Source organism: Muntiacus reevesi, chromosome 3 (assembly GCF_963930625.1).
Source record: "Muntiacus reevesi chromosome 3, mMunRee1.1, whole genome shotgun sequence".
NCBI classification, from domain to species: Eukaryota; Metazoa; Chordata; class Mammalia; order Artiodactyla; family Cervidae; genus Muntiacus; species Muntiacus reevesi.
In genome coordinates, this window is record NC_089251.1 from 190,332,865 (window position 1) to 190,358,462 (window position 25,598).

General features: G+C 39.9%; 1 protein-coding gene across 1 annotated transcript in view; it reads right to left on the bottom strand.

The window, feature by feature from the left end:
* Positions 1 to 309: 309 nt before the first annotated feature.
* The window catches only part of LAMA2 (laminin subunit alpha 2), a 673,037-nt gene continuing 647,748 nt past the window's right edge, over positions 310 to 25,598 (bottom strand). The window contains exons 59-65 of the mRNA XM_065931349.1: positions 13,550 to 13,662; positions 12,822 to 13,011; positions 10,604 to 10,759; positions 9,020 to 9,173; positions 6,248 to 6,378; positions 3,384 to 3,606; positions 310 to 1,466 (exon numbers count right to left, since the gene is read on the bottom strand). Coding sequence (XP_065787421.1) covers positions 1,309 to 1,466; positions 3,384 to 3,606; positions 6,248 to 6,378; positions 9,020 to 9,173; positions 10,604 to 10,759; positions 12,822 to 13,011; positions 13,550 to 13,662 — 1,125 coding nt within the window. The 3' untranslated portion in view covers positions 310 to 1,308. The remainder of the gene's footprint in view (positions 1,467 to 3,383; positions 3,607 to 6,247; positions 6,379 to 9,019; positions 9,174 to 10,603; positions 10,760 to 12,821; positions 13,012 to 13,549; positions 13,663 to 25,598) is intronic.

The following is a 25,598-nucleotide window of genomic DNA, read 5'->3' on the forward strand; positions in this document are numbered from 1 at the left end:
GTATTCTTGCCTGGAAAATCCCATGGACAGATGAGCCTGGCAGACTACAGTCCATGGGGTTGCAAAGAGTCAGACACGACTGAGCAATTTCATCTCTGTTTCTATTGAAGATGGCAAATGAAACATTTCCTTAAGTTGAGGAGTAAAATCTAGGCCTGTCTTCTCATAGATCCCTTTGAAGATGATTGAAATAGTAAAAAATAAGACAGAACACAGAAATTTTTGTAGGAAATGAATTTGTGAGGTTAAATTGCAACTCAAAAAAGACTCAAAGGTGTATGCTTTTAAGTGTCTGATTTATTGTTTCCTCATAAGTAAAATGCATTTTCCCATTATTCCTCTGTGATTGTATAGATGGTGATAATCACGGGAAACATAAAGAGCCAAGAGCGTCAATACTGTAGGATCAAATGTGTGCTTAATTGTCATTCTGGAGCTTGGTTCTGGTGTGTCCCCAAAGCCTATAAATCATCATCAAACATGAAAATCAAGTAATTAAGTTCTCTGGCCTGAATCTGATCTCTACTCTCTACCTTCAGCATAAAAAGATATTCATTCATATGGCTAGTTAAACTTTCTAATAATGAACCTGGATCAGGGAAATTATTTGCTAATGCTTTTACAAACATAGGTAGTAGGGAGCTGATCCCCTCCCAATCACACACGCCAAATCCACTGCTGCTTTTAGTGACTTCTACAGAAAGCTAAAGCTGACACTGGGAAAAGGATGATAAAGGTATTAACTTGTTGCTGTTCAGTTGCTCAGTCATGTCCAACTCTTTGCAACCCCATGGACTGTAGCCCACCAGGCTCCTCTGTCCATGGATTTCCCAGGCAAGAATACTGGAGTGGGTTGCCATTTTCTTCTCCAGGGGATCCTCCCAACACAAGGATTGAATCCAGGTTTCCTGCACTGGCAGGTGGATTCTTTACTACTGAGCCACCGGAGATGTTCAAAATAGAACTAAAAAAAAAATTGTTGCCTTCACAAATTACATCTGAGCTCTTCTTGAGATGACTCCAGAGCATGTTACAAATACAGCAAGTTATGATCAGTTGCCTTTTATCTTCAAAATCACACAAAACAAGCAATTATTTAGAATGCAATAAATGGTTTAATAGTTATGGACTTGAGAAAGAACTTGAATTAAAATTCAGTCTGGGATCTGAATTAGCACCGTTGGAATATAGAAAGCATTCAACATGCATGCACAAATTAGTTTTGATAGCATACGTAAATAAAATGTATTTGTTTTACTTGATAAAGGTTGTTTTGGAGGACCCTCCTTGGAGTTGAACTTATCTGTATTAGTTGACTGGGCATGATACAGGTTGAACACCCCTTAGTTCCAGGGCCTTAGCAAAATTCACCTCCAGTGGCTTTCCCGTGCCTTTGGTAAGCTTCAGGGATCGGATGCAACCTCGGAAAGGAATGTTTGTTGTCAGGCCAAACTGGTTGAGGCCATCTGAAAAACAAAGCAGAAAGAGCTCAATTTTGAAATGCAGCTACTATGATAAGAGTGGAGTTCCCCAGGTAGCATTAGTGGTAAAGATCCTGCCTGTCAATGCAGGAGACATAAAAGGCTTGGGTTCAATCCCTGGGTCAGGAAGATTCCCTGGAAGAGGGCATGACAACCCACTCCAGTATTCTTACCTGGAGAAGTCCGTGGAGAGAGGAGCCTGGTGGGCTACAGTCCATGGGGTCACAAAGAGCAGGACAAAACTAAAGTGACTTAGCATATATTAAGAGCATATACCAGTCAGCTGTTAGCTTAAGGTGCAATGAGAATGTTATGTGCTTTTGTTCTTAGCTTCACCAACAGTTGAACTGGTAGAGAAACATTAACTTTTTTATAGCTATGTATTATGAAATATAGTGTGTTTGCTCAGTCTTGTCTAGCCCGTCAGGCTCCTCTGTCCGTGGAATTTTTCCAGAACACTAGAGTGGGTTGCCGTTTCCTCCTCCAGGGGATATTCCCAATCTAGGGATAGAACTCATGGCAGGTGGGTTCTTTACCACTAGCGCCACCTGGTAAGCCCTTGAAATATGGGGACATCTACAATTAATGATGCATTTGAAGACATCAAACAAAAAATTTGGTTTTGAAGGAATAAGTTGACAGGAGTGATTTAAAATTATTAAATTTTATTTAATGAACTAACGTAACTGATGAAATAGTTTAAATATTGAATTAGGACTTGAACTTTTAATAGTGACTTTATTATTTCTATTATAAAAATAAATCCCCAAAGGTTAAGTTGGTTATGAGTGCACACAAAATCTTTCTCTTATTAAGGAGACAGTCCCTTCTTTTAGTAGGGCTTCTAGGTGCTAACTAAAATCCCATTTTGTAGACTGTAAATGGAGAAGTATATTATCTCTTTCATAATACTGTGGAGTTTATCCTTACTGAATCAGAAGGAGATATTTACTTTCTTCCCCTCCAAAAAAAAATTATTATTTTTGGCTGTACCACATGACATATGGGATCTTAGTTCCCCAACTGGGCAGGGACCAAACCTGTGCCCTCTGTAATGCAAGTATGGAGTCCTAACCACTGAAATGTCAGAGAAGTCCCAGAAGGTGATATCTTCAAAAAGCCAGGAGCAACTTTGAAAAGAGGAGCTCAGAATCGGTCCCCATCACTTTTGTATCTTTCATTCATCAACTGCTGCTATATATACATTTTGGCTGGTTTGTTAAGGAGAGGAGCTCTATATAACTGTAGACAAAGTTTCCTCTTGCCAAAATACTGAAAGACCATTCCAGGAGTCTGTGTTATTACAGTATTTTATTAAGAGGCTCTTGGCTTATTTCTCATCAAGTTGAGCACTCTTGTTTATGGGCACTTTAGGTAACTCTGGTTCAAATGTTATATTTAATGTGCTGGAGAGGTAGTTTTGAATGCAGATTTATTGCTTGGGTTTCTCTGTAATATAAATTCTATAATAGCCTAAGGGGCAAATTAGTTATGTTTAACCCAATGATTTCCAGAACTTAAGGAAATAAGTTCCATAACATTTTATGATTCCTCTGGTATATTAATTTTTAAAAAATCAGAACACCGTTTCTGGCCCTGATTGCTGTTAAATGGCTCATATTTTTCATAAGCCAAATTCATTTCCTCTAGCCTCCACTTCCCAGAAATGAAAGTTTGGAGGCTATCATGAGAAGTCCAGTCCCATGTGGTTTATATAAGGAAAATGCTCATTTTACATGCTGGAAATGTCAGATAAGGTGTTATTTATTGGAGCAGATTCTAAAGTTGGGATGCAAGTAGACTTAAGCACACATTCTTAGACATACTTATAGAATATAAATGTGTTCAAAACCACTAACGAAATAGAGCAAAGAAATTCTTGCTGGGGTAGGCAACACTTACCGGGGAACCCGCCAACAAACACAGGGTCATTTGTATCAGCAGATGTAGATGCTTGATTTGGGCTCTGGGCTTCCACCTGGTTCCCATCGACTGTCAGCTGGATGCGGTGTTTGATCTTGTTGGCTGTGACTTTATGCCACTGTCCATCACACAAACGCCCAGGGACCCCGGCATCATAGATGGCTGTGAATCGACCGGCACCATTGTCCACGTGAAACATGAGCTAGAAAGTAGGACATTGGGCAGTCACAGAGGGTGTCATCAGAAGGGTATCATGGTGATTCACAACGTAGAAACGATCTCTAGGAGAGTCATTAGATGCAATAGTTTGACATCAATGTAACTCAGGCATATTAAATTAAAACAAAAAAAACTTGACAGAAATTAAAATACAGATTTAATGACCAGGAGTCACAAATTATGCTGTTTGCTTGTGGATATTGTTGGGAGCAATAGGAAAGATGTGTGAAGCAGATAATAACTCAGCTTTCTGAAAATGTGAAATACAATTTGAGGGCAGGTAACAAAAAAGACATGGTATACATAGGGGAAAATCCTACCACAGATCTGTTTAGAGGGTGGGAGTTCTTAGGAAGATGATTTATAAATTAATTTGAGGGGATTTTTAAAAAAAAAATTTTCATATTTTAATTGTATATTTTTTCCTTCACAGAATCTATTTTATATACAGGATTGAGAGTTACATAAATTACATTTTGGGGCAAGATCCATGTTGTAGGTATCACTACAACAAGACTTTGAGTCAGAAGGCCAGTTAAATTCCTAACAATTAAGAATTTAGACTGGAGTTCTTGTCTAAATGAGAAAAATCTGTTTTTGGTAACATGGAATGGTCCCTGAAACTTGAGAGGACAGAATTCTTTTGAAGCTGATGTGGAAAAGAAACATACTGAAACATTAAATACAGCCAATTTGGCAAAACATTTGACAAGGTTAAAAAAAAGAAACAAGGGCTTTAAAAACAAGATTAAAAGTGCAAGTAAATAGGTAAAAAGTTTGTCAACTATACAGTGATGTAGATATCAGTTAAGATTTTACTATATTTGGTGGAATGTGTAATAATGGAATTCTGCATACAAAAAGAGCTTGGTGAGAAATCCATGTGGATCGTGATGGAACCTGATACTCTGGTGAGCTGAAGGGAACCATGGTTCTATAATAAGCAGGTGAAGAAGTAAGACTTACTCCAACAAGATGCAGTGAAACTGTGCTTTGAAAATCTGGCCAAGCTATTACGTGTTGCTTATTTTCCCCACCTTTTGTCTCTGTGCCCTGCATCTTTTTGCTTTACTGCCTTGAGGATGGTTTCAAGACAGAGGAAGGAGGGAAGAGGCAAAGAAAAGCATGTTTCAGAGAAATATGTTTTTTCTTCTTGGGAAGGGATGGCACCCTACGAGTGGCAATGTGAACATAGATGAAGTAGGATTCCTGCTGAGGAATCAAATAGGAAAGTCGTGAAATTTCTCACTTTGCCGCCCTCTTTTCACCTACGCACCATGGCACAAAGTACATGTAAACTTGTCGGCTCACTGCGGGTTGCTGGTCACGGGCAGGCAGGGAAAGAAAAGGTGTTTAGCATTAGATTATCCACGGTGAGCAAACTGACACAAACTGTGAAAAACTCTTAAAAGACAGGAATACCATTCCATCTTACCTGCCTCCTGAGTCTTTCAGTGACTACGTTAAAACCTTTGACTATGTGGATCATAAGAAATTGTGGAAAACTGTTAAAGAGATGGGAATATCAGACCATCTTACCTGTCTCTGGAGAAACCTGTATGCAGGTCAAGAATCAGTTAGAAACTTGTATGGAACAACTGACTGGTTCTAGATTGAGAAAGGGGTATGACAAGGCTGTTTATTGTCACCCTATTTAACTTATACACAGAACACATCATGAGGAATGCCAGGCTGGGTGAGTTACAAGCTGGAGTCAAGATTGCCAGGAGAAATCTCAACAAACCCAGATATGCAGATGATACCATGCTAATGGCAGAAAGGGAAGAGGAATTAAAGAGCCTCTTGATGGTGAAGAAGAGTGGAAAAGCCAGCTTAAAACTAGATATTAAAATAAAAAAAACAAAACCAACTAAGATCATGGCATCTGGTTCCATCACTTCATAGCAAATAGAAGAGGAAAAGGTAGAAGCAGTAGCAGATTTCCTCTTCTTGGCAGGAAAGCTATGACAAACCTAGACAGTGTGTTAAAAAGCCAAGACATCACTTTGCTGACAAAGGTCTGTATAGTCAAGGCTATGTTCTTTCCAGTTGTCATGTATGAATGTGAGAGCTGGACCATAAAGGCGGAGCACCAATTGATGCTTTTGAACTGTGGTGTTGGAGAAGACTCCTGAGAGTCCCTTGGACTGCAAGGAGATCCAACCAGTCAATCTTACAGGAAATCAACCCTGAATATTCACTGGAAGGACTGATGCTGAAGCTCCAATACTTTGGCCACCTGACGCGAGTAGCTCAGGAAAAGACCCTGATGCCGGGAAAGACTGCAGGCAGAAGGAGAGGAGGGTGACAGAGGATGAGATGGTTGTGGTAGCATCACCAATGCAATGGACATGAACTTGAGCAAACTCTGAGAGATTGTGAGGGACAAGGAATCCCGGTGTGTTGCAGTCCATGGGGTCGTGAAGACACAACTTTGTGACTGAACAACCACAACACAGAATAAGTATGTTGAAAACACAGAACACTTGAGATACTCCAGAAGGATGAAAAGAATAAAATTAGCCTTCTCTCAACAAAGAACAGAGCAATGCTTCAAAACAGAGCTTTCTACTTGGAAACAACAATACCATGAAGAGGCAGGAATATGCAGACGTGATGCTCACCTTTTCATCAATCATTTCAATACCCACTCCATCCATTTTTTGGCTGCTGATTCCCAGAAGAACTTCAGTGGTTCTAGCTGTGCGGAATTCAAATTCTACAAGAAGGTCCAATCCCACTTTGAATCCATCAACTGTAAAATGAAGATTAAAAGAAATGTGTATTCAAGTTTAGGAATTGTTGATTCAAATTCATACAGTGCATTGGTTTTACTAGCTTTCAATTCATGTGTTAGACAATTATAAGTTCTAGACTTTCACATGGCTGACACCTCATATTTGTTTTCTTGGCTGCCTTCCTTCCTAGACTATAAATTCTGTGAGGGCAAGGACTTTGTCTATAATGCTTACCATTTTATTCCTAAGCTTATAGTATCTGGCACAGAGTGGAGGTTTAATATGCATTTGTTGAATCAGGGAATGAATGTACACTCAGATTGACTCCAAAGATCTCAGAGCCAGGTGTGACTGATAGAAGTCTTGCTATTGGATGAAATAAAGCATTTCAATGATTTTTCACTAAAGTTTGACTGCTACTGTTAAGTCACTTCAGTCGTGTCTGACTCTGTGCGACCCCATAGATGGCAGCCCACCAGGCTCCCCCATCCCTGGGATTCTCCAGGCAAGAACACTGGAGTGGGTTGCCATTTCCTTCTCCAATGCATGAAAGTGAAAAGTGAAAGTGAAGTCGCTCAGTCATGTCCGACTCTTAGCGACCTCATGGACTGCAGCCTACCAGGCTCCTCCGTCCATGGGATTCTCCAGGCAAGAGTACTGGAGTGGGTGCCATTGCCTTCTCCGAAAGTTTTGCTACAGCACTCTAAATGGTTCCACAACAATCTGAAAAGGCTCAAATATCCCCAAACATTTTATTTATAAAGAAAGCAATTGCAATTTTGAAGGAGAAGATTCTGGGACATAAATAGGCTTTTCTAGTTTATCAAGTTAAGCCTTTTCTCTGTAATATTCCATATTTAATTCATTGGTTTATTTCATCTTTTAGCAAGTACTTAAGACATGCTTCTTAGAAACAAAGTGATTCATTAAGATCAGGCTAGACTATATCACCTGCATGAAATATTAGGGAGAAACTCATGAAATTTTTTTCCAGGTCTCATATTTATTAAGCAAAAAATAAAGGCTATGTGTAATCACAGTTTTCTTCAACGAAGGGAGGCACCTGTTATATGAAATACTTTTTTTTTTCCTACTGAGAAACTTGATGGATTTGGATGAATAAAAGTGGATTTAGAACAGATTTTGAGAATGAAAGGTAGAAGAAGCTGAACTGTCCTGAAAAAGAGAACAATTGTGTTTCTGTTCCAGAAAAGAAGAAATAAGGAAAAGAGAAGAGTGACGTGAAGCAGGTCAGCAGAGGACAGAGGGAGTGAGGAAACCATGGAACCCCCAGACACTGGCAACTGGAGAGCTTCTAAGGACAAAGATGTCAAGGGTTTAATTAAACTTGTATGTTTTCCAGTGACGTAACCTCCTCTGACCACCCAAGTCTTATATAGCTTGTATTACACTACATGTTGAGGTGATGGCAGGAGTTATTAGAAACTAGGGATGTCGCACATTTTCCAGTCCAGTCTGATCTGGAACCCAAAGAGCCCACACAAGATGGCAAGTCAATCTGTGGATATTAACTGCAGAGGCTGAAGCTGAATCTAATCTGACCAAGCTAATGCCAGATATCTGAATTTGTAGAAAACTTGAGAAAAGCTTTGGGCTTTCACAGAACATGGAACTTGGGGTTTAACATAACCCCCAACATTTCAATATTTAACTCATTCTGTGTTTCTCTGTTTTCTGCTCTGCAGAGGGGACGTTTCCCACTTATTAGAGAGCTCTGCTCGTCTATCTCCAACCTTTGCATGTATCTTCAACTCATCTTTTAAACCCAACCTCAAATGTCAATTCCTCCATAAAACCTTTCCTGATTTTCTCAACCTAACTTAATCATTTTTTAAAATATCCCCAGAACCTTTCTATAGTTTCTAGTTTTTTTTTTTACTTGTTTTCTTATTTCTGAGCATGAAGAATCTTAATCATATATTCTTGAAAGAAGAAATGACATCTTAATTATTTCTGTTCCCATGTAACTGCTACATATTATGTACTCAATTTTTTTTCTAACAAACAAATGCATGTTCCTATGGTAACTATAGGACTGAATGTATCTCAAAGTATGTTAATATCAGATTTTTTTGTTATTATGTAAAAGTTATTTCATATTTTTCTTTCCAAATTGTATATTCACTGTCAGTGATCCAAATCTGGACTAGAAATGCTCACTGGAAAGAGGGAGATACTAAAAGAAAGGGAAAGATTTCTTTCCCTATGTGTAAGGAGAGAACAAGAAACGGAACCATGCAAGGAATTGAAGAGAGAAAGAAAGAAAAATACTATCTTATCTCCAGAAAGAAAGGCAAATGGGGAAAACTGAAAAGTAGATACATTATACAATAGAAACATATGACCCTTCTTGTAAAATTACATTTTTTTTTTTTGCTATTATTGATTTCCAGGGAAAGAGACAGAATAAACTCTCCAAATAGCCTTTTACTTTATTTCTTCTGTTAGTTTTTGTTAGAATCTGATGCATTAATCTTTAGGAGGCATTTTAAAAAATTACTCCTACAAGTTTTTATTTCTGGTTTAAATAAAGGATGCTAGTTTAGGAACCCAGGGACTTTTATCTTCCCACACAAACCAGAAGTCAATATTTGCACTTAGTTAATATTCAACAGGAAGGAGATGGAAGCACCTCACCTGCTTTGGCAAAACCTGTTCCATCAAAATATGTTCCTTTCTGAGCATTTGCAAAACACGTCCCGACTTGGTAGCTGGAGGTTGGCTGTTCAAGATCCACAGGCGCTTCCACCATGTGAAGATTTCTAATGCAGCCATCAATGCTGTAGGTCACCTAAACATTCAGGTCAGAAGAGACACATGTCAGGTTTTAGCAGAAGTCTGCCTTTATGTGGAATGCAATCACTGGTAGGGTGCTCTGTGTTAGCAATCTTCAGCTGATTGGCCTGAGGCATCCCCAGACTCCCTGGATCAGCCCTGTCCCCCAAGGCTTCAGGGCAGGGCTACAGGAATCCCATATCCTGCTTCTCCACCAGGCTGCATCTAGCTGGGGAACATGACTGCTTTGATATTCTAAAATACTGCACACTATATCTCTAGTGGGACCCCTGGTTTGATAAAGCTCTGGGCCCCCTGTGGATATTGTAACTTGTAATTAGTATGTTTCTATTTCATGTTTCCAGTGACAGTTTATTAACCTTACTAGGTAAATTTTTTTTTCATAATCTGTGTTCAAATTCTACTTGAAAAGATAATTAGGTTTGGATCAGTGCTTCTTCCTTGTGAAATCTAATGAAAACAGTGGACACTTTCCTAAGAAAACGCACATATACATGAAACTTGAAAGCTTGCATGAAATGTTCAAAGTTTAGGGACTTTAGAAATAAATCAGTCATCCTCTGCTTCATTATAGTTTATTTGGGTTAAGGGAGGCAAGTTAATTACTCTTGCCACTCTCATTCAGAAGAGAGTGTTCAGAAAATCTCATTTTGATTAGCCTGGGTATCATAGCCAGTAGCTATGAAAGGAAAGGAATACTGATCATCCACAAGAAGAGTTAAACACTGAGAATTGTAACCATCATGAAGAACAATCACACATCATCACATGTTCTAATCTGAGCAAAGAAATGAACCACACGTGTGTGTAGCACATTTTTAAAAAACACTAATCCCTTTTTTAAAGAAAATAATGCTTTCCAAAGCAAACCAGGATATGTGGTCTGGCAAAAAATTATTGTGAATATTGATTTACAAAATTGAGAACTTTAAATTCTGAACCCAGTATTGAACAAGAGAGATACAGCATCTCTCAGTATTTGCTAAATCTCTATTCCTGAAAGAGTACCATCAATATCATCATTATCATCTCTTTTGTTGTCTTAGTACCTTCTAGACACTTGGTATTCTTCTGAGCACTTTTAATATACTATCTCATTTAATCTTTCCAGTGACCTTGTTTGTTTGGTATTATTATTATACTATTTTACATAAAAGGGGACTTTGTCAAAGAAAAATTAAGTAACTTGCTCAAGAGCACACAGCTACTTAACAGTTAAGCATGTAATCAAACCGAGGGAGTCTGGCTCAGGGTCCACACTGTTTTTTAATACTGTCTCTCATAGATCTATCTAGAAAAATTGCCACTTTTCAGGAAAGATGACTTTCTATTCATCTATTTGAGTCAATGTTATCTAATAATTCAAAATTCATTCATGACCCATCCATCTATTTAGGCAACAAAGGAAACAAATTAGACACTTACTGGACCAATTCTTCGAGTAGTATAGTTAATGGGTAACCCACCAACATACAGCATTCCCACAACATCCAGAATATCAGCTTTCTTAGGACTGATGGTTCTGTTGGAGGCATCATCTACATAAATAGTTCCTTCTTGCTTAACTCGCATAATCTTAATCTACCAAAAGAAGAGGAGTCATTAATTTCACTCACAGATAATTTCAGATATGCAGAGTATAAGACATAAGAACTTTCAGGGTATTCCTTAGGAGAAAATGAAGTAATTTACTGAGTGCCTAATATGTGCTAAACCCATAATAATAAGTGAAATTAAGAATATCTCAAAGTCTGTGTTTTCCATTAGTACCATCTCCAAAAGAGTACACAGTCTTTCTGGGTGCGTTCTGGATTGCAGACCCTTCCACAGTTGCTGGGTGAGCATGGGCATCCGGAGGTATGCTTGTTGTAAGGAAACTTGCCCCTGGAGAGTCCTGTCAAGAATTAAGTGGGCTGCAAAATTCATGTCCAATTTCAAAAGTGCATTAGTTTGATTGAGCAAAGCCTGGTCTCCCCAGCACAATTTCAGATATGCTACATCCCTCTGCTTAACAGGCACTTCTTGTGCAGAATTGGAGGATGGGCGCTGTGTCCACGCTGCACTGATGTTTCTGCAGCCGCTGATTAGTACAAAGTCGGGAGAAAGATGGAAAGCTGACTGGGGCTGAAATTACAGCAGTGGAGTGACTTATCTTCTGGGGCAGAGTGAAGCGAATGGTGTGAAGACTAGCTTGAGCATAAAATCCCTGAGTCTGAATTTAGGAAAAGGAGTATGTAACCCTGTGAAATGCTGGAGGACAACAATGGTTTAAAAACAAATCTACATCAGGATTAGAGTAATTGAAGACCTTATTTTACACTTATCTATGCTGGCTTCGGAAGTGATTTTTAAAAAACCCTCTAGGATAAAACCCCTCCTTCATTTGGGTACTTAGAGCATTTAAACTATCTTTCTTAATCCCAGCCTCATTGTGGCCTGACAATATGTCTCTTTCTCAAGTATCATATTTATTATTCTATTAGCCAGAGATTAGAATAAATTGTAATAGAGCTCGTGCATAAAATATTTGCTAGTCATAAGCTCCCTAGAAAATTTCTTATTTCTAGATAACACATTAGTTGACTTTGAGTTTATATCATTTTTTTTTCAGGTTACTTGGCTTTCTATATGATATGACAAGTTCAAGTATGTTAATATGTAAAATCCAATAGCTAATAATATCTTACTCTAAAATTTTAATTGGTCCACCTAGGGAAGCTTCACTTAATAGGCTACAACAGGTGCAGAGACAAATTCTGAGTGAATTTTGTTTTAATCAGGCAGTATATTATCTACTTGCAGTCATGCCAAAGAGGACAGTAAGCTGGCAAATGAGCCTTCTGTGCCCATAACAGTACCAGCTTCTGGGTGTAAGGCCAACATTTAAAAAGTTGTTCCAAATGACTGTTGGTGGAAATGGTGCCCTAGAGGACTTTAAACGCAGTGTGGCGGATTCTCAACTCTCAGTGCGCCCAGACCTGCCGGGGTGGGAGCGGGAGAAGGGAGCTTTAAGGCTCATTTTAGCATTGCCAGCTTTTGAGCTGGTCAAATATTATTTCATAAGAGAGAGGCCACTTTAGCCTCTTAAAAATGGGAAAATACAATTTCAGAATAAATATTATTCCTTTACATTGAATACATAGAGCTTCATGATCAACACATTCCATTGTCCCATAATAATACGTGCATGCATGCCTGCTCAGTCCTGTCTGACTCTTTGTGACCCCATGGACTATAGCCGCCGGGCTCCTCTGTCCATAGAATTTTCCAGGCAAGAATACTGGACTGGGTTGCCATTTCCTTCTCTAAGTGCTAAACCTTAGCGTATTGGGGATGTCTTCAATTGCCTGGCCCTCGTTTGTGGACAGATGTTTGGGAACCACAGCTATATAGCAATGATGGAATCTTGTGGTACCATGATGAGGCATGTAAGTGTTCCACTATAAACCTATCCAGGCCTGACCCCATTTTCCTAGGTTGGGCAGTTGTATATGGCACTTGCTTTATTTTTAGCCCCTGCCACATTTCAGTAGCACCAGAGTCAGGGTCTGCACTGGCGAAACAGTAGTGGGACGGGGGGAACGCTGATGGCTGCCCCCGGTAGCCCCGCTGTCGGGCACTGCTGGCATCCTGGGACCATTACCTTGTGCCACCGGCCATCATTGATTTTGGTGGGGATCATAGTGCTGGTGTTGCCACTGCCCAAGTCATAGCTGAAGTAGGGCAATCCATTTCTCAGCTGAACTGTAGCAAAATCAGCGTGGTTGATCCGAGCCATGTAGAAGAGCAAGCCTGATTCAGCTTCAGTTCGCACTTCGAATTCAATGGTGAGACTGTGAAATAAAAGTAAGCAAAATAAAACAGGAATAAGAGCGTTCTTACTCTAGCATAGGGTGTCATCGGATCATGGTGCCTTTTCATAAGGGATGCACACATGCTTAGTCGCTCAGTCATGTCCGACTCTTTGCAACTCCAAGGACTGTAGTCCACGAGGCTCCTCTGTCCATGGAATTCTCCAGGCAAGAATAGTGGAGTGGGTAGCCATTCCCTTCTCCAGGGAATTTTTCCAATTCAGGGATCAAACCCTAGTCTCCTGCATTGCAGGCAGATTCTTTACCAGCTGAGTCACCAGGGAAGTCATTTCATAAAACATAGCAAAACCTTTTCAGAGGTGAGGACTTTCCAGGTCTGCTGAGTTTCTAAACTGGGCTTCTTGGGCTCAGATAAATATATTTCTATTCTTTACTGTACTCAGTGAATTAAAAAATCTCACCTCATATATTAATAAATCTAGTTAATTAAACTTGAATAAACACATGCTTAGTACTTCCATTTATCAGTTCTTATTTAATATCTCAGAATAAATCATACCGGTTTTTAACTTTGGTGTCATCAAATGCAATTGCAATGTGACTATTTCTCGAAAGCCCAAACTGTTTGCTCCCTATCAGGAGAGCTGGTTCTGCTTCTGCTGCACAAGGACCCTGTAAAATATCAAGGAGAGAAGAAGCAGAGATTATGGACTATACTCTTTAAAATGTAATGTTGCTGTCTAATGGTTTCTTATATTTCAGTTTCATGTTCTCACATAATCTCGTTTAAGTTTCTTAGAAATAAAAGTGGTTTCTGATTCAACTCTGGAATCTACTGCATAGGAGGTACTTACTATTAAATGTTCCATAACTGTGAATCCATTTTCTTATACTGTATCCTTGAGTTGCCGAAGGAATGTGCTCAAAAATATGCATTGATTAATTCATGTTTCCACCATCCTTTAAAGTGTTGGTCGCTCAGTTGTGTCCAACTCTCTGTGACCCCATGGACTGTAGCCTGGCAGGCTAATCTGTCCATGGAATTCATGGAATTATCCAGGCAAGAATATTGGAGTGGGTTGCCATTTCTTTCTGCTTTAAGGAAAACTATTATTTATACTTCTAAGAAAACTGGAATTTCCTTCTCACTTCTACTTCACTGATGAGGAGTTATCTGCTTAGAAGATTGAACAGGGAAAGTGACAAGCTAGCCGCTGCCAGGTTATGAGTGGAAAAATATGTTCTTTCTTCCCCTCCCCGTTTCTGTCTCCCACTGTCTTACTTTTTCTTGAAAATTATCAGTGCTAGAAGATTTCTGTGAATTTAGACTTTCAAGTTGGTGTTTCTCAACTTGCAAGTCAGCCATTCAGGCCCTTAGCCTGTTGCTAGGCAACACAGCACCGTTTTTAATGTAACCCACCATATACCATTTCAACTGCCACTCTTCAAAGATCAGCTTCCTAGGGTGCTTACAAGGGAGATCTCGCTGCAGGGCTAGCTTCAGAGGCAGGCTACCTGTGCAGTCACTGAGCTTAATGCCCTGCTCTCACCATTTTGAAATTCTTAATAATTTTTGAACAAGGTGCCTAGCATTTTCGCTGGGCTCTGGGCTCTGCCAACTATATAACTGGACCTGGCTGGGTGGACCTTACTTGGCTACAATAGCCCTCAGCTCAGTAGATAATCAAGGCTTCTCAAGTTACCAAAACCATCTTTCCCTGGTCTCTACTTTGACAAAATAATTCCAAGTACAAGCTGCTTAAGAAGTCTTTTAGAACACGAAGTACACGAGAAAATAAATAACCCGCATGCTCCCAACAGTACATCTGTTTTTAGAGATCTGCACTTAAAAGCACTGGACCGGCCACTGCCCCAGTGTGTGCTGAGCCCAAGGTGGGCTCTGGAAACAGAAAGCTCTCCCCAGAGACTGTACCTTGGAGATGACTCATCAGTGCACAGGAAATTTTTCCTTGATGAGGAAAAGCCTTGCCCTCTTTTCTCTAGAGCTTAGTCAAATGCAGCACTCTGCTACAGCAGGTAAAAGGCTTTAAGTGTTTTGAAATGCTGTAAAATTGGCCTTTATGGAAGTATTTCCCTGACCTAGCTTCCCAGGAGATGGTCAGTCACAAAGAACAGACTGTGGCTCAAATTCACACAGATATGCAAAAACTCAGCGGGTAGGACAGAAAAATGCTGTCTATTCATGCAGCTCTGACTGGGCCTCTCTTGGAATCAACACATGGTACCTTTCTTATTACACTGCCTGCAAAAAAGAGACCACATGGAAAGATCTGGGAAGCTTACTGTCTCAGCCTTCAGTGATGCTCTTAATAGAACTGGATCATTTATCAGCCTCTCAATATTTTCTGTAGAGATGACCATCACCACACACGTAAGTAGCCTGCAGTCCTCCTCAGAAACCTTGAAGAGAATCTGACCTGCTGGGAGCCCATCAAAGGGCAGAATTTAGCTAAAACATCTCTAAACCCTCAGCTCTGAAAACTGAGGTCTTGAAAAGGTCACTTTATGTGGAGGAATTAGGGAACTATAACGTGTAGGCCTAAGGGCTTCCCTCATAGCTCAGTTGGTAAAGAATCCACCCCGCAATGAGGAGACCCTGGTTCGATCCCTGGGTCGGGAAGGTCCCCTAGAGAAGGGATAGGCTACCCACTCCAGTATTCTCAGGCTCCCCTTGTGGCTCGCTGGCAAAGAAACCGCCTGCAATGTGGGAGACCTGGGTTTGATCCCTGGGTTGGGAAGATCCCCTGGAGAAGGGAACAGCTCCCCACTCCAGTATTCTGGCCTGAAGAATCCCATGGACTGTATAGTTCATGGGGTCACAAAGAGTCAGACAGGACTGAGCGGCTTTCACTTTCAACTTCCAACGCGTAGCCTTAAAAGGGAACCGCCAGCAGGTAATTTCCCTTACTGTTAACATCAACTAGTGGCTGCATGTATATGTTAATATAAAATGACTTTTCTAATGCAGTTTTTTAAATGATCAAAGTGGCAACTGTAAAGATTAGGTCTTTTATTGGTGGCAGCTATGTGTGGTCAAGAGCTTTTGCCTTGACATGTTCTGAGCACCATGGCTGGAATCATGTAACCTTGTTGACTGCTAGACGGGACGTGATTTTGACACTGGTCTTGAGCAGAACAGCTCTGCTACACGTTACCAGATTTTCCAGATGAAAAAGGCTTTGCTTACATTATTTTACCTTTGACTTTGTTTTTTTGTTTTTATAGAAAAACCTTTGACTTTGTAAGAGTCCTGTTAAGAAGGGTTACATGATACACCCACTTGAAAATTAGAAAGAACAGTATTACTTGAAGAGGCTCCTGCTTCACTTTTGCAACAGGTGGACCCTGAGAAGCAGGTGGAAACAGTGGCTATTAAAACAGTGTTCTTGACTGGTAAGTTTTATAGAAGACATTGATAGCAAATGCATTACTCGCTTGCTGTTGTTGTTCCATCGCGAAGTTGTGTCTGTCTCTTTTGTGACCCCTCTAGGCGCCTCTGTCCATGGGATTTCCCAGGCAAGAATACTGGAGTGGGTAGCCACTTCCTTCTCCAGGGCATCTTCTCAGCCCAGGGACTGAACCTGCATTTCTGCACTGGAAGGTGGGTTCTTTACCCCTGAGCCACCGGGGCAGTCCATCACTTTGTTTGGTAAACTCAAAGTAGAAAGCCAGTATATAAGTTCATTTTTCTTTAAGGATAGCCCAGTTGATGTTTACTATCATCAATTTGCAATGGGATGGATATGGAAACAGCTTAAACAAACTATCACGTTCTTTTATAAAATTGGCAGTTGAAAGAGGACAGAGAAGTGGCAGTATAAGAGAATTCTCTGTGTCTCTGCTTCAGGATTTAAACGAGAAGACAATTCTCCAACAGTCTCTAGTCTGGTAACGTTTCTGCTGCAAGCCTCAACGCCTCCTATCTCTTGGTTAAAGGGAGAGGGGATGGACTGTGTCCAAACTGCTTTCCTGTGGGAAGATCTGAACCCAGGCCTGATATTCCCAGAAGGTTACCTGTCGTATCTCCTCTTCCTCCTCCCTCAAACCCCTTGGAGGGTACAGTGCTCTCTTGGCCACTCGAGCGGCTCTTTTCTTTCTAATCACATTTTGAAGAGGGGCCATGTGAGATGGAATAGAAAGTGCCCCGAGGTTTGCACAAGAGTAAAATGATTTTGTCATAGAAGACATTTTCAACCCTGCTTCCCAAAGAAATTTAAGCTAAGGGTCTTCTAGTGAGAAAATTTTAAGTAACCTTTAAAGAAGAGTTGTTGTAAGATGAATTGTCTTCCTTCAAGCCAGTGGGAACTCGAGGGGAGGCATCATCTTTATGGACGTGACTTGTGTTATTTTGGAAACACTGATCTCTGAAATGTGTTAATAATACAAATATCAGGGGATCATCAATCTCAGCATGTTACAATCCTGCCACCTTGTGGGGACTCTTTAAAGTACATATGGGGAAAATGTGAAGGGACAGGATGTGCTTGCTCCATGTACATCTCTGCGTGGCAGGTGACAAGATGTAGGCAGACAGGACTTGGGTGGGGAGTCTAACCATGGCCACGCACCTGTTGGTGGGAGCAGCGATGCGGCTGGAGATGACTCTGAAGGAAGCTGTGCTTCCCATAGCCACGTTTAGGCAACTGGATAGCGCCTCGGATTGGCAATGGACTTCACATTTTCACCTTCATCCTGTCACTCAATTAATTTCAGACCAGAATAAAGCAGGGGTCACTTCCAACTGCTGACTGTTGGGTGACATTTGGAAATGAGTTATTGGATTCAGAATGACATAGGATTGGTGGAGAAGCATTGCTTGACTTTAGATTGGTGCAGAGTAGAGACTTTAATTGTATTGACCAAAACTGGCATCTCTGTTCTTCAAAGCACCAAATGATGAATGATTTAAAACTTGTATAATTGAAGTATAATCTGGAAAAATACTGATTCACTATGCTGTATACCTGAAAATGATGTAATATTGTAAATTAACTATACTTTAATAAAAATTAATTCAAAAAGTAGCATCATTTTCTTATTTCATGAGTCAAAAATTCTAAACAAATGAGGGCTAAAATGACTTCTTCAAAGTCGGATGCGTCTTTGTGATGCTCTTCTTTTGGCATGAATACTAAGCAGAAGATAATTTTTACAGAACAGACTTTAATATTCTGAAATACAAAACCACTGTTCAAGTTGTTTACTGAGAAACTGAGTTATGTTAACTCTCTGAATATTAGCTCTTTTGGTAAACAGTGGGCATTTGCAGTTCCATCTACACACCAATGTCTGAAGAGTAATTCTTTGTGGTATGGAAAATGTATGTTTCCCCTTTAAATACATAGCAGTAGCCAATCAATTTATTGGCCAGGACTGTACTTAGCTTTTAAAGTCATAGCATTAAATCTGCAGGAGGAATAGTTTTCCTTTGCTCTATTCTCTTCTACTTCTTTTTCACAACTCCCCCTAGAGCCCTGAACTGCAGGGACCCCTCATGGCTATTTATTCACTCCTCTTAGTATTCACATTTTAGACTTTGAAATTCAAAGTTCAACATTCCAATATTCAAGTTTAAGCAAACAAAAAAGAACAACCATTCAGCCAGCGCATTGTATACAAATCCACACAGGCCACATTGGTTGGAAAGACTTGGTATAAATGGCATATATACCTGCAGAGAATTTGTCACATTTTGATAATTTTCTGTAGTACTAGAAGTCCACAGTCTTATCTACTCTTATCCCTGCTGTCCTCCATGAGAAATATGCACAAATAGAATATGCAGAAATGTTTTTTTATCCAGCGCTAAACAGGCTAAAGAATGAGAGCAATATGAAGAGAAGATAGCTACCACACTATCAAATGAGATAATATGCGGAAAACATGCGCCCTGATCTATGATGTTCTGGCATGTATTAGTAATAGGATTGGCATAATCCATTTCACAGGGCAGGGCTTTCTCAAAATACTCCTAAATTGCCCTGGAAGAGAGTGAACACTGTCCTTGTGCTCTAAGTTGCTGGTGGGGACAGGTATGACGTCGTAAAGACGGAAATGAAGGAAACAGAATAGGAGAGGATGCTGTCAACTGTGCTGGAGCCAACAAGGGACACGTGGACAGGTAGTTGCCACTTCTGGAATTAACACGTAAATCTTAATCCTTAAATGAATCCCTAAAATTCTGAATTTTGATTTAAAAAGAGAAAATGGTGAGAATTGAAACTGATAGGAGACTCGAGAGATAATAACCATATCACGCTGGAGTTCGTTTAAACCCAGAATGCTCACCTCCTTTCCCTAACCCTTGCTCTCACCTTAGAATTGTGAAAGGTTAAAGTCACTAGTTCTCTTAGAAGAAGGGTGGAGTGTAGCTGTGAGCAGCTCCTTTGTACACAGTGTATAATTTAGGCCATAATAATCCTTGTTATGCCAGGAGAATGCACTGGTCATAGCAAACACTCTTTTTCAACAACACAACAGACAACTTTATACATGGACATCAGTCATCAAATGGCCAATACCGAAATCAGATTGATTACATTCTTTGTAGCTGAAGTTGAAGACGCTGTATACAGTCAGCAAAAACAAGACCAGGAGCTGAATGTGGGCCAACCATCAGCTTCTTATAGCAAAATTCAGGCTTACATTAAGGAAAGTGGGGAAAAACCACCAGGCCAGCCACGTATGATTAAAATCCCATGGATACACACAGTGGAGGTGACGAATAGATTTAATGGTTAGATCTAATAAACAGGGTGCCTGAACAACTATGGACAGGGGTCTTTAATATTGTACAGGAGGCAGCGAACAAAACCATCCCAAAGAAAAAGAAAAGCAAGAAGGCAAAGTGGTTGTCTGAGGAGGTTTCACAAGTAACTTAAGAAGCAAAAAGCAAAGGAGAACGGGAAAGGTACAGTCAACCAAACACAGAACTCCAGAGGACAGCAAGGAAGACCAGAAGGCCTTCTTCTATGAACAGTGCAAAGATATGGAGGAAAACAGAAGGGGAAAAGATTAGAAATCTCTTCAAGAAAATTAGAAATATCAAAGGAAACTTTCATCCCAAGATGGGCACAATAAAGGACAGAAATGGTAAAAACCTAACAGAAGTAGAAGAGATCTAGAAGAGATCAAGAACAGATAGAAAGAATACACAGAAGATCTGAACAAAAAAGATCTTAATGACCCGTATAACCACGATGGTGGGTCACTCACCCTGAGCCAGGAATTCTGGACTGTGAAGTCAAATGGGCCTTAGAAAGCACTGCTGTCAATAAAGCTAGTGGAGGTGATGGAATTCCAGCAGAACCATTTAAAATCCTAAAAAATGATGCTATCCAAGCACTGCACTTATGTCAATTATATCAGCAAATTTGGAAAATCCAGCAGTGGCCACAGGACTGGAAAAGGTCAATCCTTATCCTACTTCCCAAGAAGGGCAGTACTAAAGAATGTTCAAACCACTGGACAATTGCACTCATCTCCCATGCCAGCAAGGTTATGCTCAAAATTCTGCATGCTAGGCTTCAGTATTACATGAACCAAGAACTTCCTTATGTCTAATCTGGGTTTAGAAAAGGCAGAGGAACCAGAGATCAAATTGCCAACATTTGCTTGATCATAGAGAAAGCAAGGGAATTCCAGGAAAACATCTACCTCTGATTCACTGACTACGCTAAAGCTTTTTACGCTAAAGCTTTTGACCTTGTTGATCAACAAACTGGAAAACTCTTAAAGAGATGGGAATACCAGACCATCTTACCTGCCCCCTGAGAAACCTGTATGCTGATCAAGAAGCAATGGTTAGAACCTTGTATGGAACAACTGACTGGTTCAGGATTGAGACAGGAGTATGACAAGACTGTTTTTGTCACTGATCTATTTAACTTATACGCAAAGCATGTCATGAGAAATGCAGGGTTGGATGAGTTACAACCTGGAATCAAGATTGCCTGGAGAAATATCAACAACCTCAGATACACGGATGATATCACTCTAACGGCAGACAGTGAAGAGGAACTAAAGAATCTCTTGATGAGAGTAAAGGAGGAGAGTGAAAAATCCAGCTTAAAACTAAATATTAAAGAAACTAAGATCATGGCATCTGGTCACATCACTTCATGGCAAATAGAAGGGGGAAAGTTGGAAGCAGTGACAAATTTCCTCTTTTGGGGCTCTAAAATCACTGCAGATGGTGACTGCAGCCATGAAATCAAAACACATTTGCTCCTTGGAAGAAAAGTTATGACAAACCTAGCCAGCATAGTAAAAAGCAGAGACATTACCTACAAAGGTCTGTCCAGTCAAAGCTATGGTTTTTCCAGTAGTCATGTATGGATGTGAGAGTTGGACCATAAGGAAAACTGAGCACTGAAGATTGATGCTTTTGAACTGTGGAGTTGGAGAAGACTCTTGAGAGTCCCTTGGACTGCAAGGAGATCAAATCAGTCAATCTTAAAGGAAATCCACCCTGAATACTCATTGGAAGGGCTGATGCTGAAGCTGAAGCTCCAATACTTTGGCCACTTGACACAAAAACTCATTGGAAAATGCCCTGCTGCTGGGAAAGACCGAAGGCAGAAGGAGAAGCAGGCAACAGAGGATGAGATGGTTGGATGGCATCACCTATTCGGTGGACATGAAGTTGGGCAGGCTCTGGGAGAGGGTGACAGATAGGGAAGGCTGGTGTGCTGCAGTGCATGGGGTCATGAATAGTCAGACACAACCTGGCAACTGAACAATAGCAACAATCCTCAGAGTAAACATTCTCCTCTTTTTCAGCAGGGTTTCCTCCTTTTGGAGAGGACGAGGCAGTTATTCAGCGAGCCCCCTGAGTTCACTGAGTAAGGGTAGGTGGGCCACGGCAGGTGGGCAGGCAGACCTCTATCACGGATCACTTGGGTTAAGGACCTAGTTTGTTTCCTCGGTGACTCTCAATGTGTTTGAGCTGAGAGGGGCTCACGCAGCACGTTTTTCTTCCCCAGGGAGGAAATCAGCTGCATAACTGGTGGCTGTGGAGAAATAAATGCTGAAAAACCATTGCTTTCCAGTTTATCTTTAAAAACATTTATGAAAGCAAAACACATTTAAGAATATTTTTTGAAATGATGAAAATCATCTCTGGACCATATCCATCATCTGTTGTTAGCATCTGATGCATTTTTTGAAAAGTTTTTTTCCTTACATGTTTTTCTAACTATTGATATAGATATGATGATGCAGAATACGGAGCCTTATATCCTGTTTTCCCCACTTAACATAATGTCATAAGTATGTCATTTTATATTGCTTCGATTGAAAGATTTCAAGTACGAGAGTATGGTGACATACTAAAACTTGCATTTTATGGATCTGTTTTCACATGTCTAGGTACCACTAACCTAGATGGAGGTTAACGGTGTCCCCAGACATGCTTCTAGTTTTTATCTTGGAAGCTAGCCAGTTGTGTTTGCAGTCCATACTTGGCATTTATCCTGACTGACCTCCTTGCATATTTGGTTGCTGTGCTATTTATGTTAATATCTACATTCTCAGATATGTCTCTCCGTTTCTGTTTCTCTAGTATGCTCTTAATACATATTTGAAATAAATGTCATAAAATAAATGATGACATTTTATTCATCTTTGCATTTTGTAGGCTCTTAGCAAATATTTGTTATAAAACATTATCAAACCTTTAAATAGCCTTTAAAAAGTAGATATTTCTCTCCACACACAAAATAATAATGAATGAAAATGAAAGAAATCAAATTAAAAGAGGAAATATGTATGGTTCCATGACCTGAAACTCCGAAAATATGGTACAATGCAACAGAGATGAAAGATTCTAAAATACACAAATTTGGCCGCATAGTCATAAGTATTAAAATGTGCAAGTCTGCTGTCCTATGGGTCTTTCTACACCAACCCACAGGACTGTTATCAACCTCTCTTTTGGTTTTGTCTTGTCTATTAAGTGAATTGTTCTTTTTTGTAGAAGTTAAACATACACTGCTGAGAGAAAATGGAAACTGGAATTAAAACAGAAAGTTATAAGAAAACTTAAATGAGTTAAAAATCTCTAGTCCAGATGCGAAAGGATCTTTGTTCTCATAAAAAGGAGGAAAATGTGATCTCTAGAAACCAATGTGATCTCTAGGATATGCTTGAGATCTCCTAAAAGGTTGTGTTTTAGAAACACAACTAAGAAAGGTAATCACTAAAAAGAGAAAAAGAAGGTCCAGCAGGGTTATTCATGAATAAACCAGACCAGTTCAATGTGTACTGGCTGAGATACCCGACTCAAGAGAAGTTCAAAGGCCCTCAAGGTTTTGGTTGACCGAATACAGTACCTAATGAGGAATTAATGGCATGGGACATCTGTTTAAAACATTAAGATGTTCTCAGGTGTATTAGTAGAATATGATGACAGACCAGTGGAAGGAGGAGCTCTGCTGTCCTCTGAACTGTGTACTCCATTTTGAGTGGTATGGTCTATTCTAGGTGCCATATTTTGAAAGAGATATTTCAAATATAAGAATACCATCAGTGGGAATAACAAAATTAGAAATTAAGAAAAATGCTTGAGATAATGGAATATTTAGCCTGGGAAAGGAGAGCACAGCTGTTTTCAAATGCTTGAAGGGATGTTAGAGAAGATAAAAACTTAATTTGTCTGGCTACAGAAACACAATCATTACATGGAGGTTATAGGGATGCGGTTTTACTTCATCATAACCAATGGCTTTCTAACAACTAGACCTGCCCTGTTGTAACACTGGAAGAGCTTTGTCAATGGAATGTTCAAGCAAAATCTGTAAGTCCACATCAAGTATCACATAAAAAGATTCATGCATTAAGATGGCAATTGGACCAGCTGGTCTCTAGGGCTTCTGTTTGTTATAATTTTAAGTTAGTTGTTCAGAATTTAGGATCTACTTTCCTTTAGAATCTAAATGGATATTTGTATCCAATGTCTAAAAAGCTAATTTTACCCACAGTGTTTTTAATTCTTTAATTGACTTGAGACCAAGGGACAGATATGAAGGATAACAGTTCAGAGAGTGGTATATGAGGGAGAAGGGGTAGGGATCATTCACCTTCCCTTTGCTGGGAGAAGTCTAGCATAAAGCCATATTATGGAAGCATTAAGGAAATATTCTAAAATCCATGTGGCAGGGCTCAGCCACGTCTTAGGAGAAAAGCAACTCCTCGAACTATTCCCCAAATGACTGATAGACTGTCACTTGCTAGCTGTGCTGTGTGATTAGAGGTATTTTCTTCTGTGAAATGGGGCTAATAATACTTCCAACAATATAAATAAACAAGAAATGATTAACAACTTGTGGAAATCAAATGAAATAATGGATATACTATGCCTGGCAGAGTACTGGACACATACTAGTTACTTAGTAAACACAGAGATTTCTCACAGTATCTGGGGCTTCCCTGGAGGCTCAGTGGTAAAGAATCCACCTTGTCAATGGAGAAGACAAGGCTCAATCCCTGGTCTGGTAAGATCCCACGTGCGGCAGGACAATTAAGCCCGTGAGTCACAATCACTGAGCTTGCGCTCTAGAGCCCAGGAATCAGAACTACTGAGCCCATGGGCTGCAACAGCTGAAGCCCGAATGCCATGGGGCCCCCGCTCCACAACTAGAGATGCCACCGCAGTAAGAAACTCATGAACCACAACTGGAGGGTAGCCCCCTCTCCCTGCAGCTAGAGAGAAGCCCACAAGAAAGAACCTTCCTACAGTAGCTATGCGTGCATACCTTTTCCACTTTCCAAAGAACTTCCACATGTATTATGTCATTTGATTCTTATAATAATCCCATCATTAGGCAATGTAGGTATATCAAGAGCAGTGTGAGATCTTTGGCGGTGAGAATGAAAATTTGTATAACCTTTGGAAAAAGCAATTCCTGTATATCTGTTGAGAATCTTGGGTATATTCTTCACTTAGCCTCATGATTACCCATCGAAGAATCTATTTTAAGAACATCATTAGCAACAATGAGAAAGTCTCACGTACAGAAGTGCTGATTACAATAGTTTCTAGTAGCGAAAAACTGGAAACGCTCTAAATGGTAGCCGCTCAATGAGGAAGATATAGAACGAGCTGTAAAGATGAAGTGTCGCCACAATAAGGAATCAGGTTGTATAATCAGACCCACTGGATTAAAATTCCTGTCCTGCCACTGATGGACAGTGTCTGGGTTTATTATTTAGGCTAACTAATTCTTAATTCACTCAGCTAAAAATGGGGTGATGATATATATGTATACATTTTAGACAGCTGTTAGGAAAATTACTTATAATATTGAATAGAAATTGTTTAAAAGCTGTCACTATGATCATTACTATATGGTAATTATGCCATTTATTTATTTATTTTTTTATTATGCCATTTATTAAATGTTTAGTATAATGCTAGGTGTTTAACAAACTTCTTTTAAAAAACTCTATACTCACTGTACAGATGAGGTAACTGAGGGGAACAGCTTGGCTAAGTAGCTTTCCCAATTCATACAGATGTGCTGGGATTTGAACCCAGGCAATCTGACTCTGGACCCATGTTCTAATCAAGGATATACTTACTACCTTCC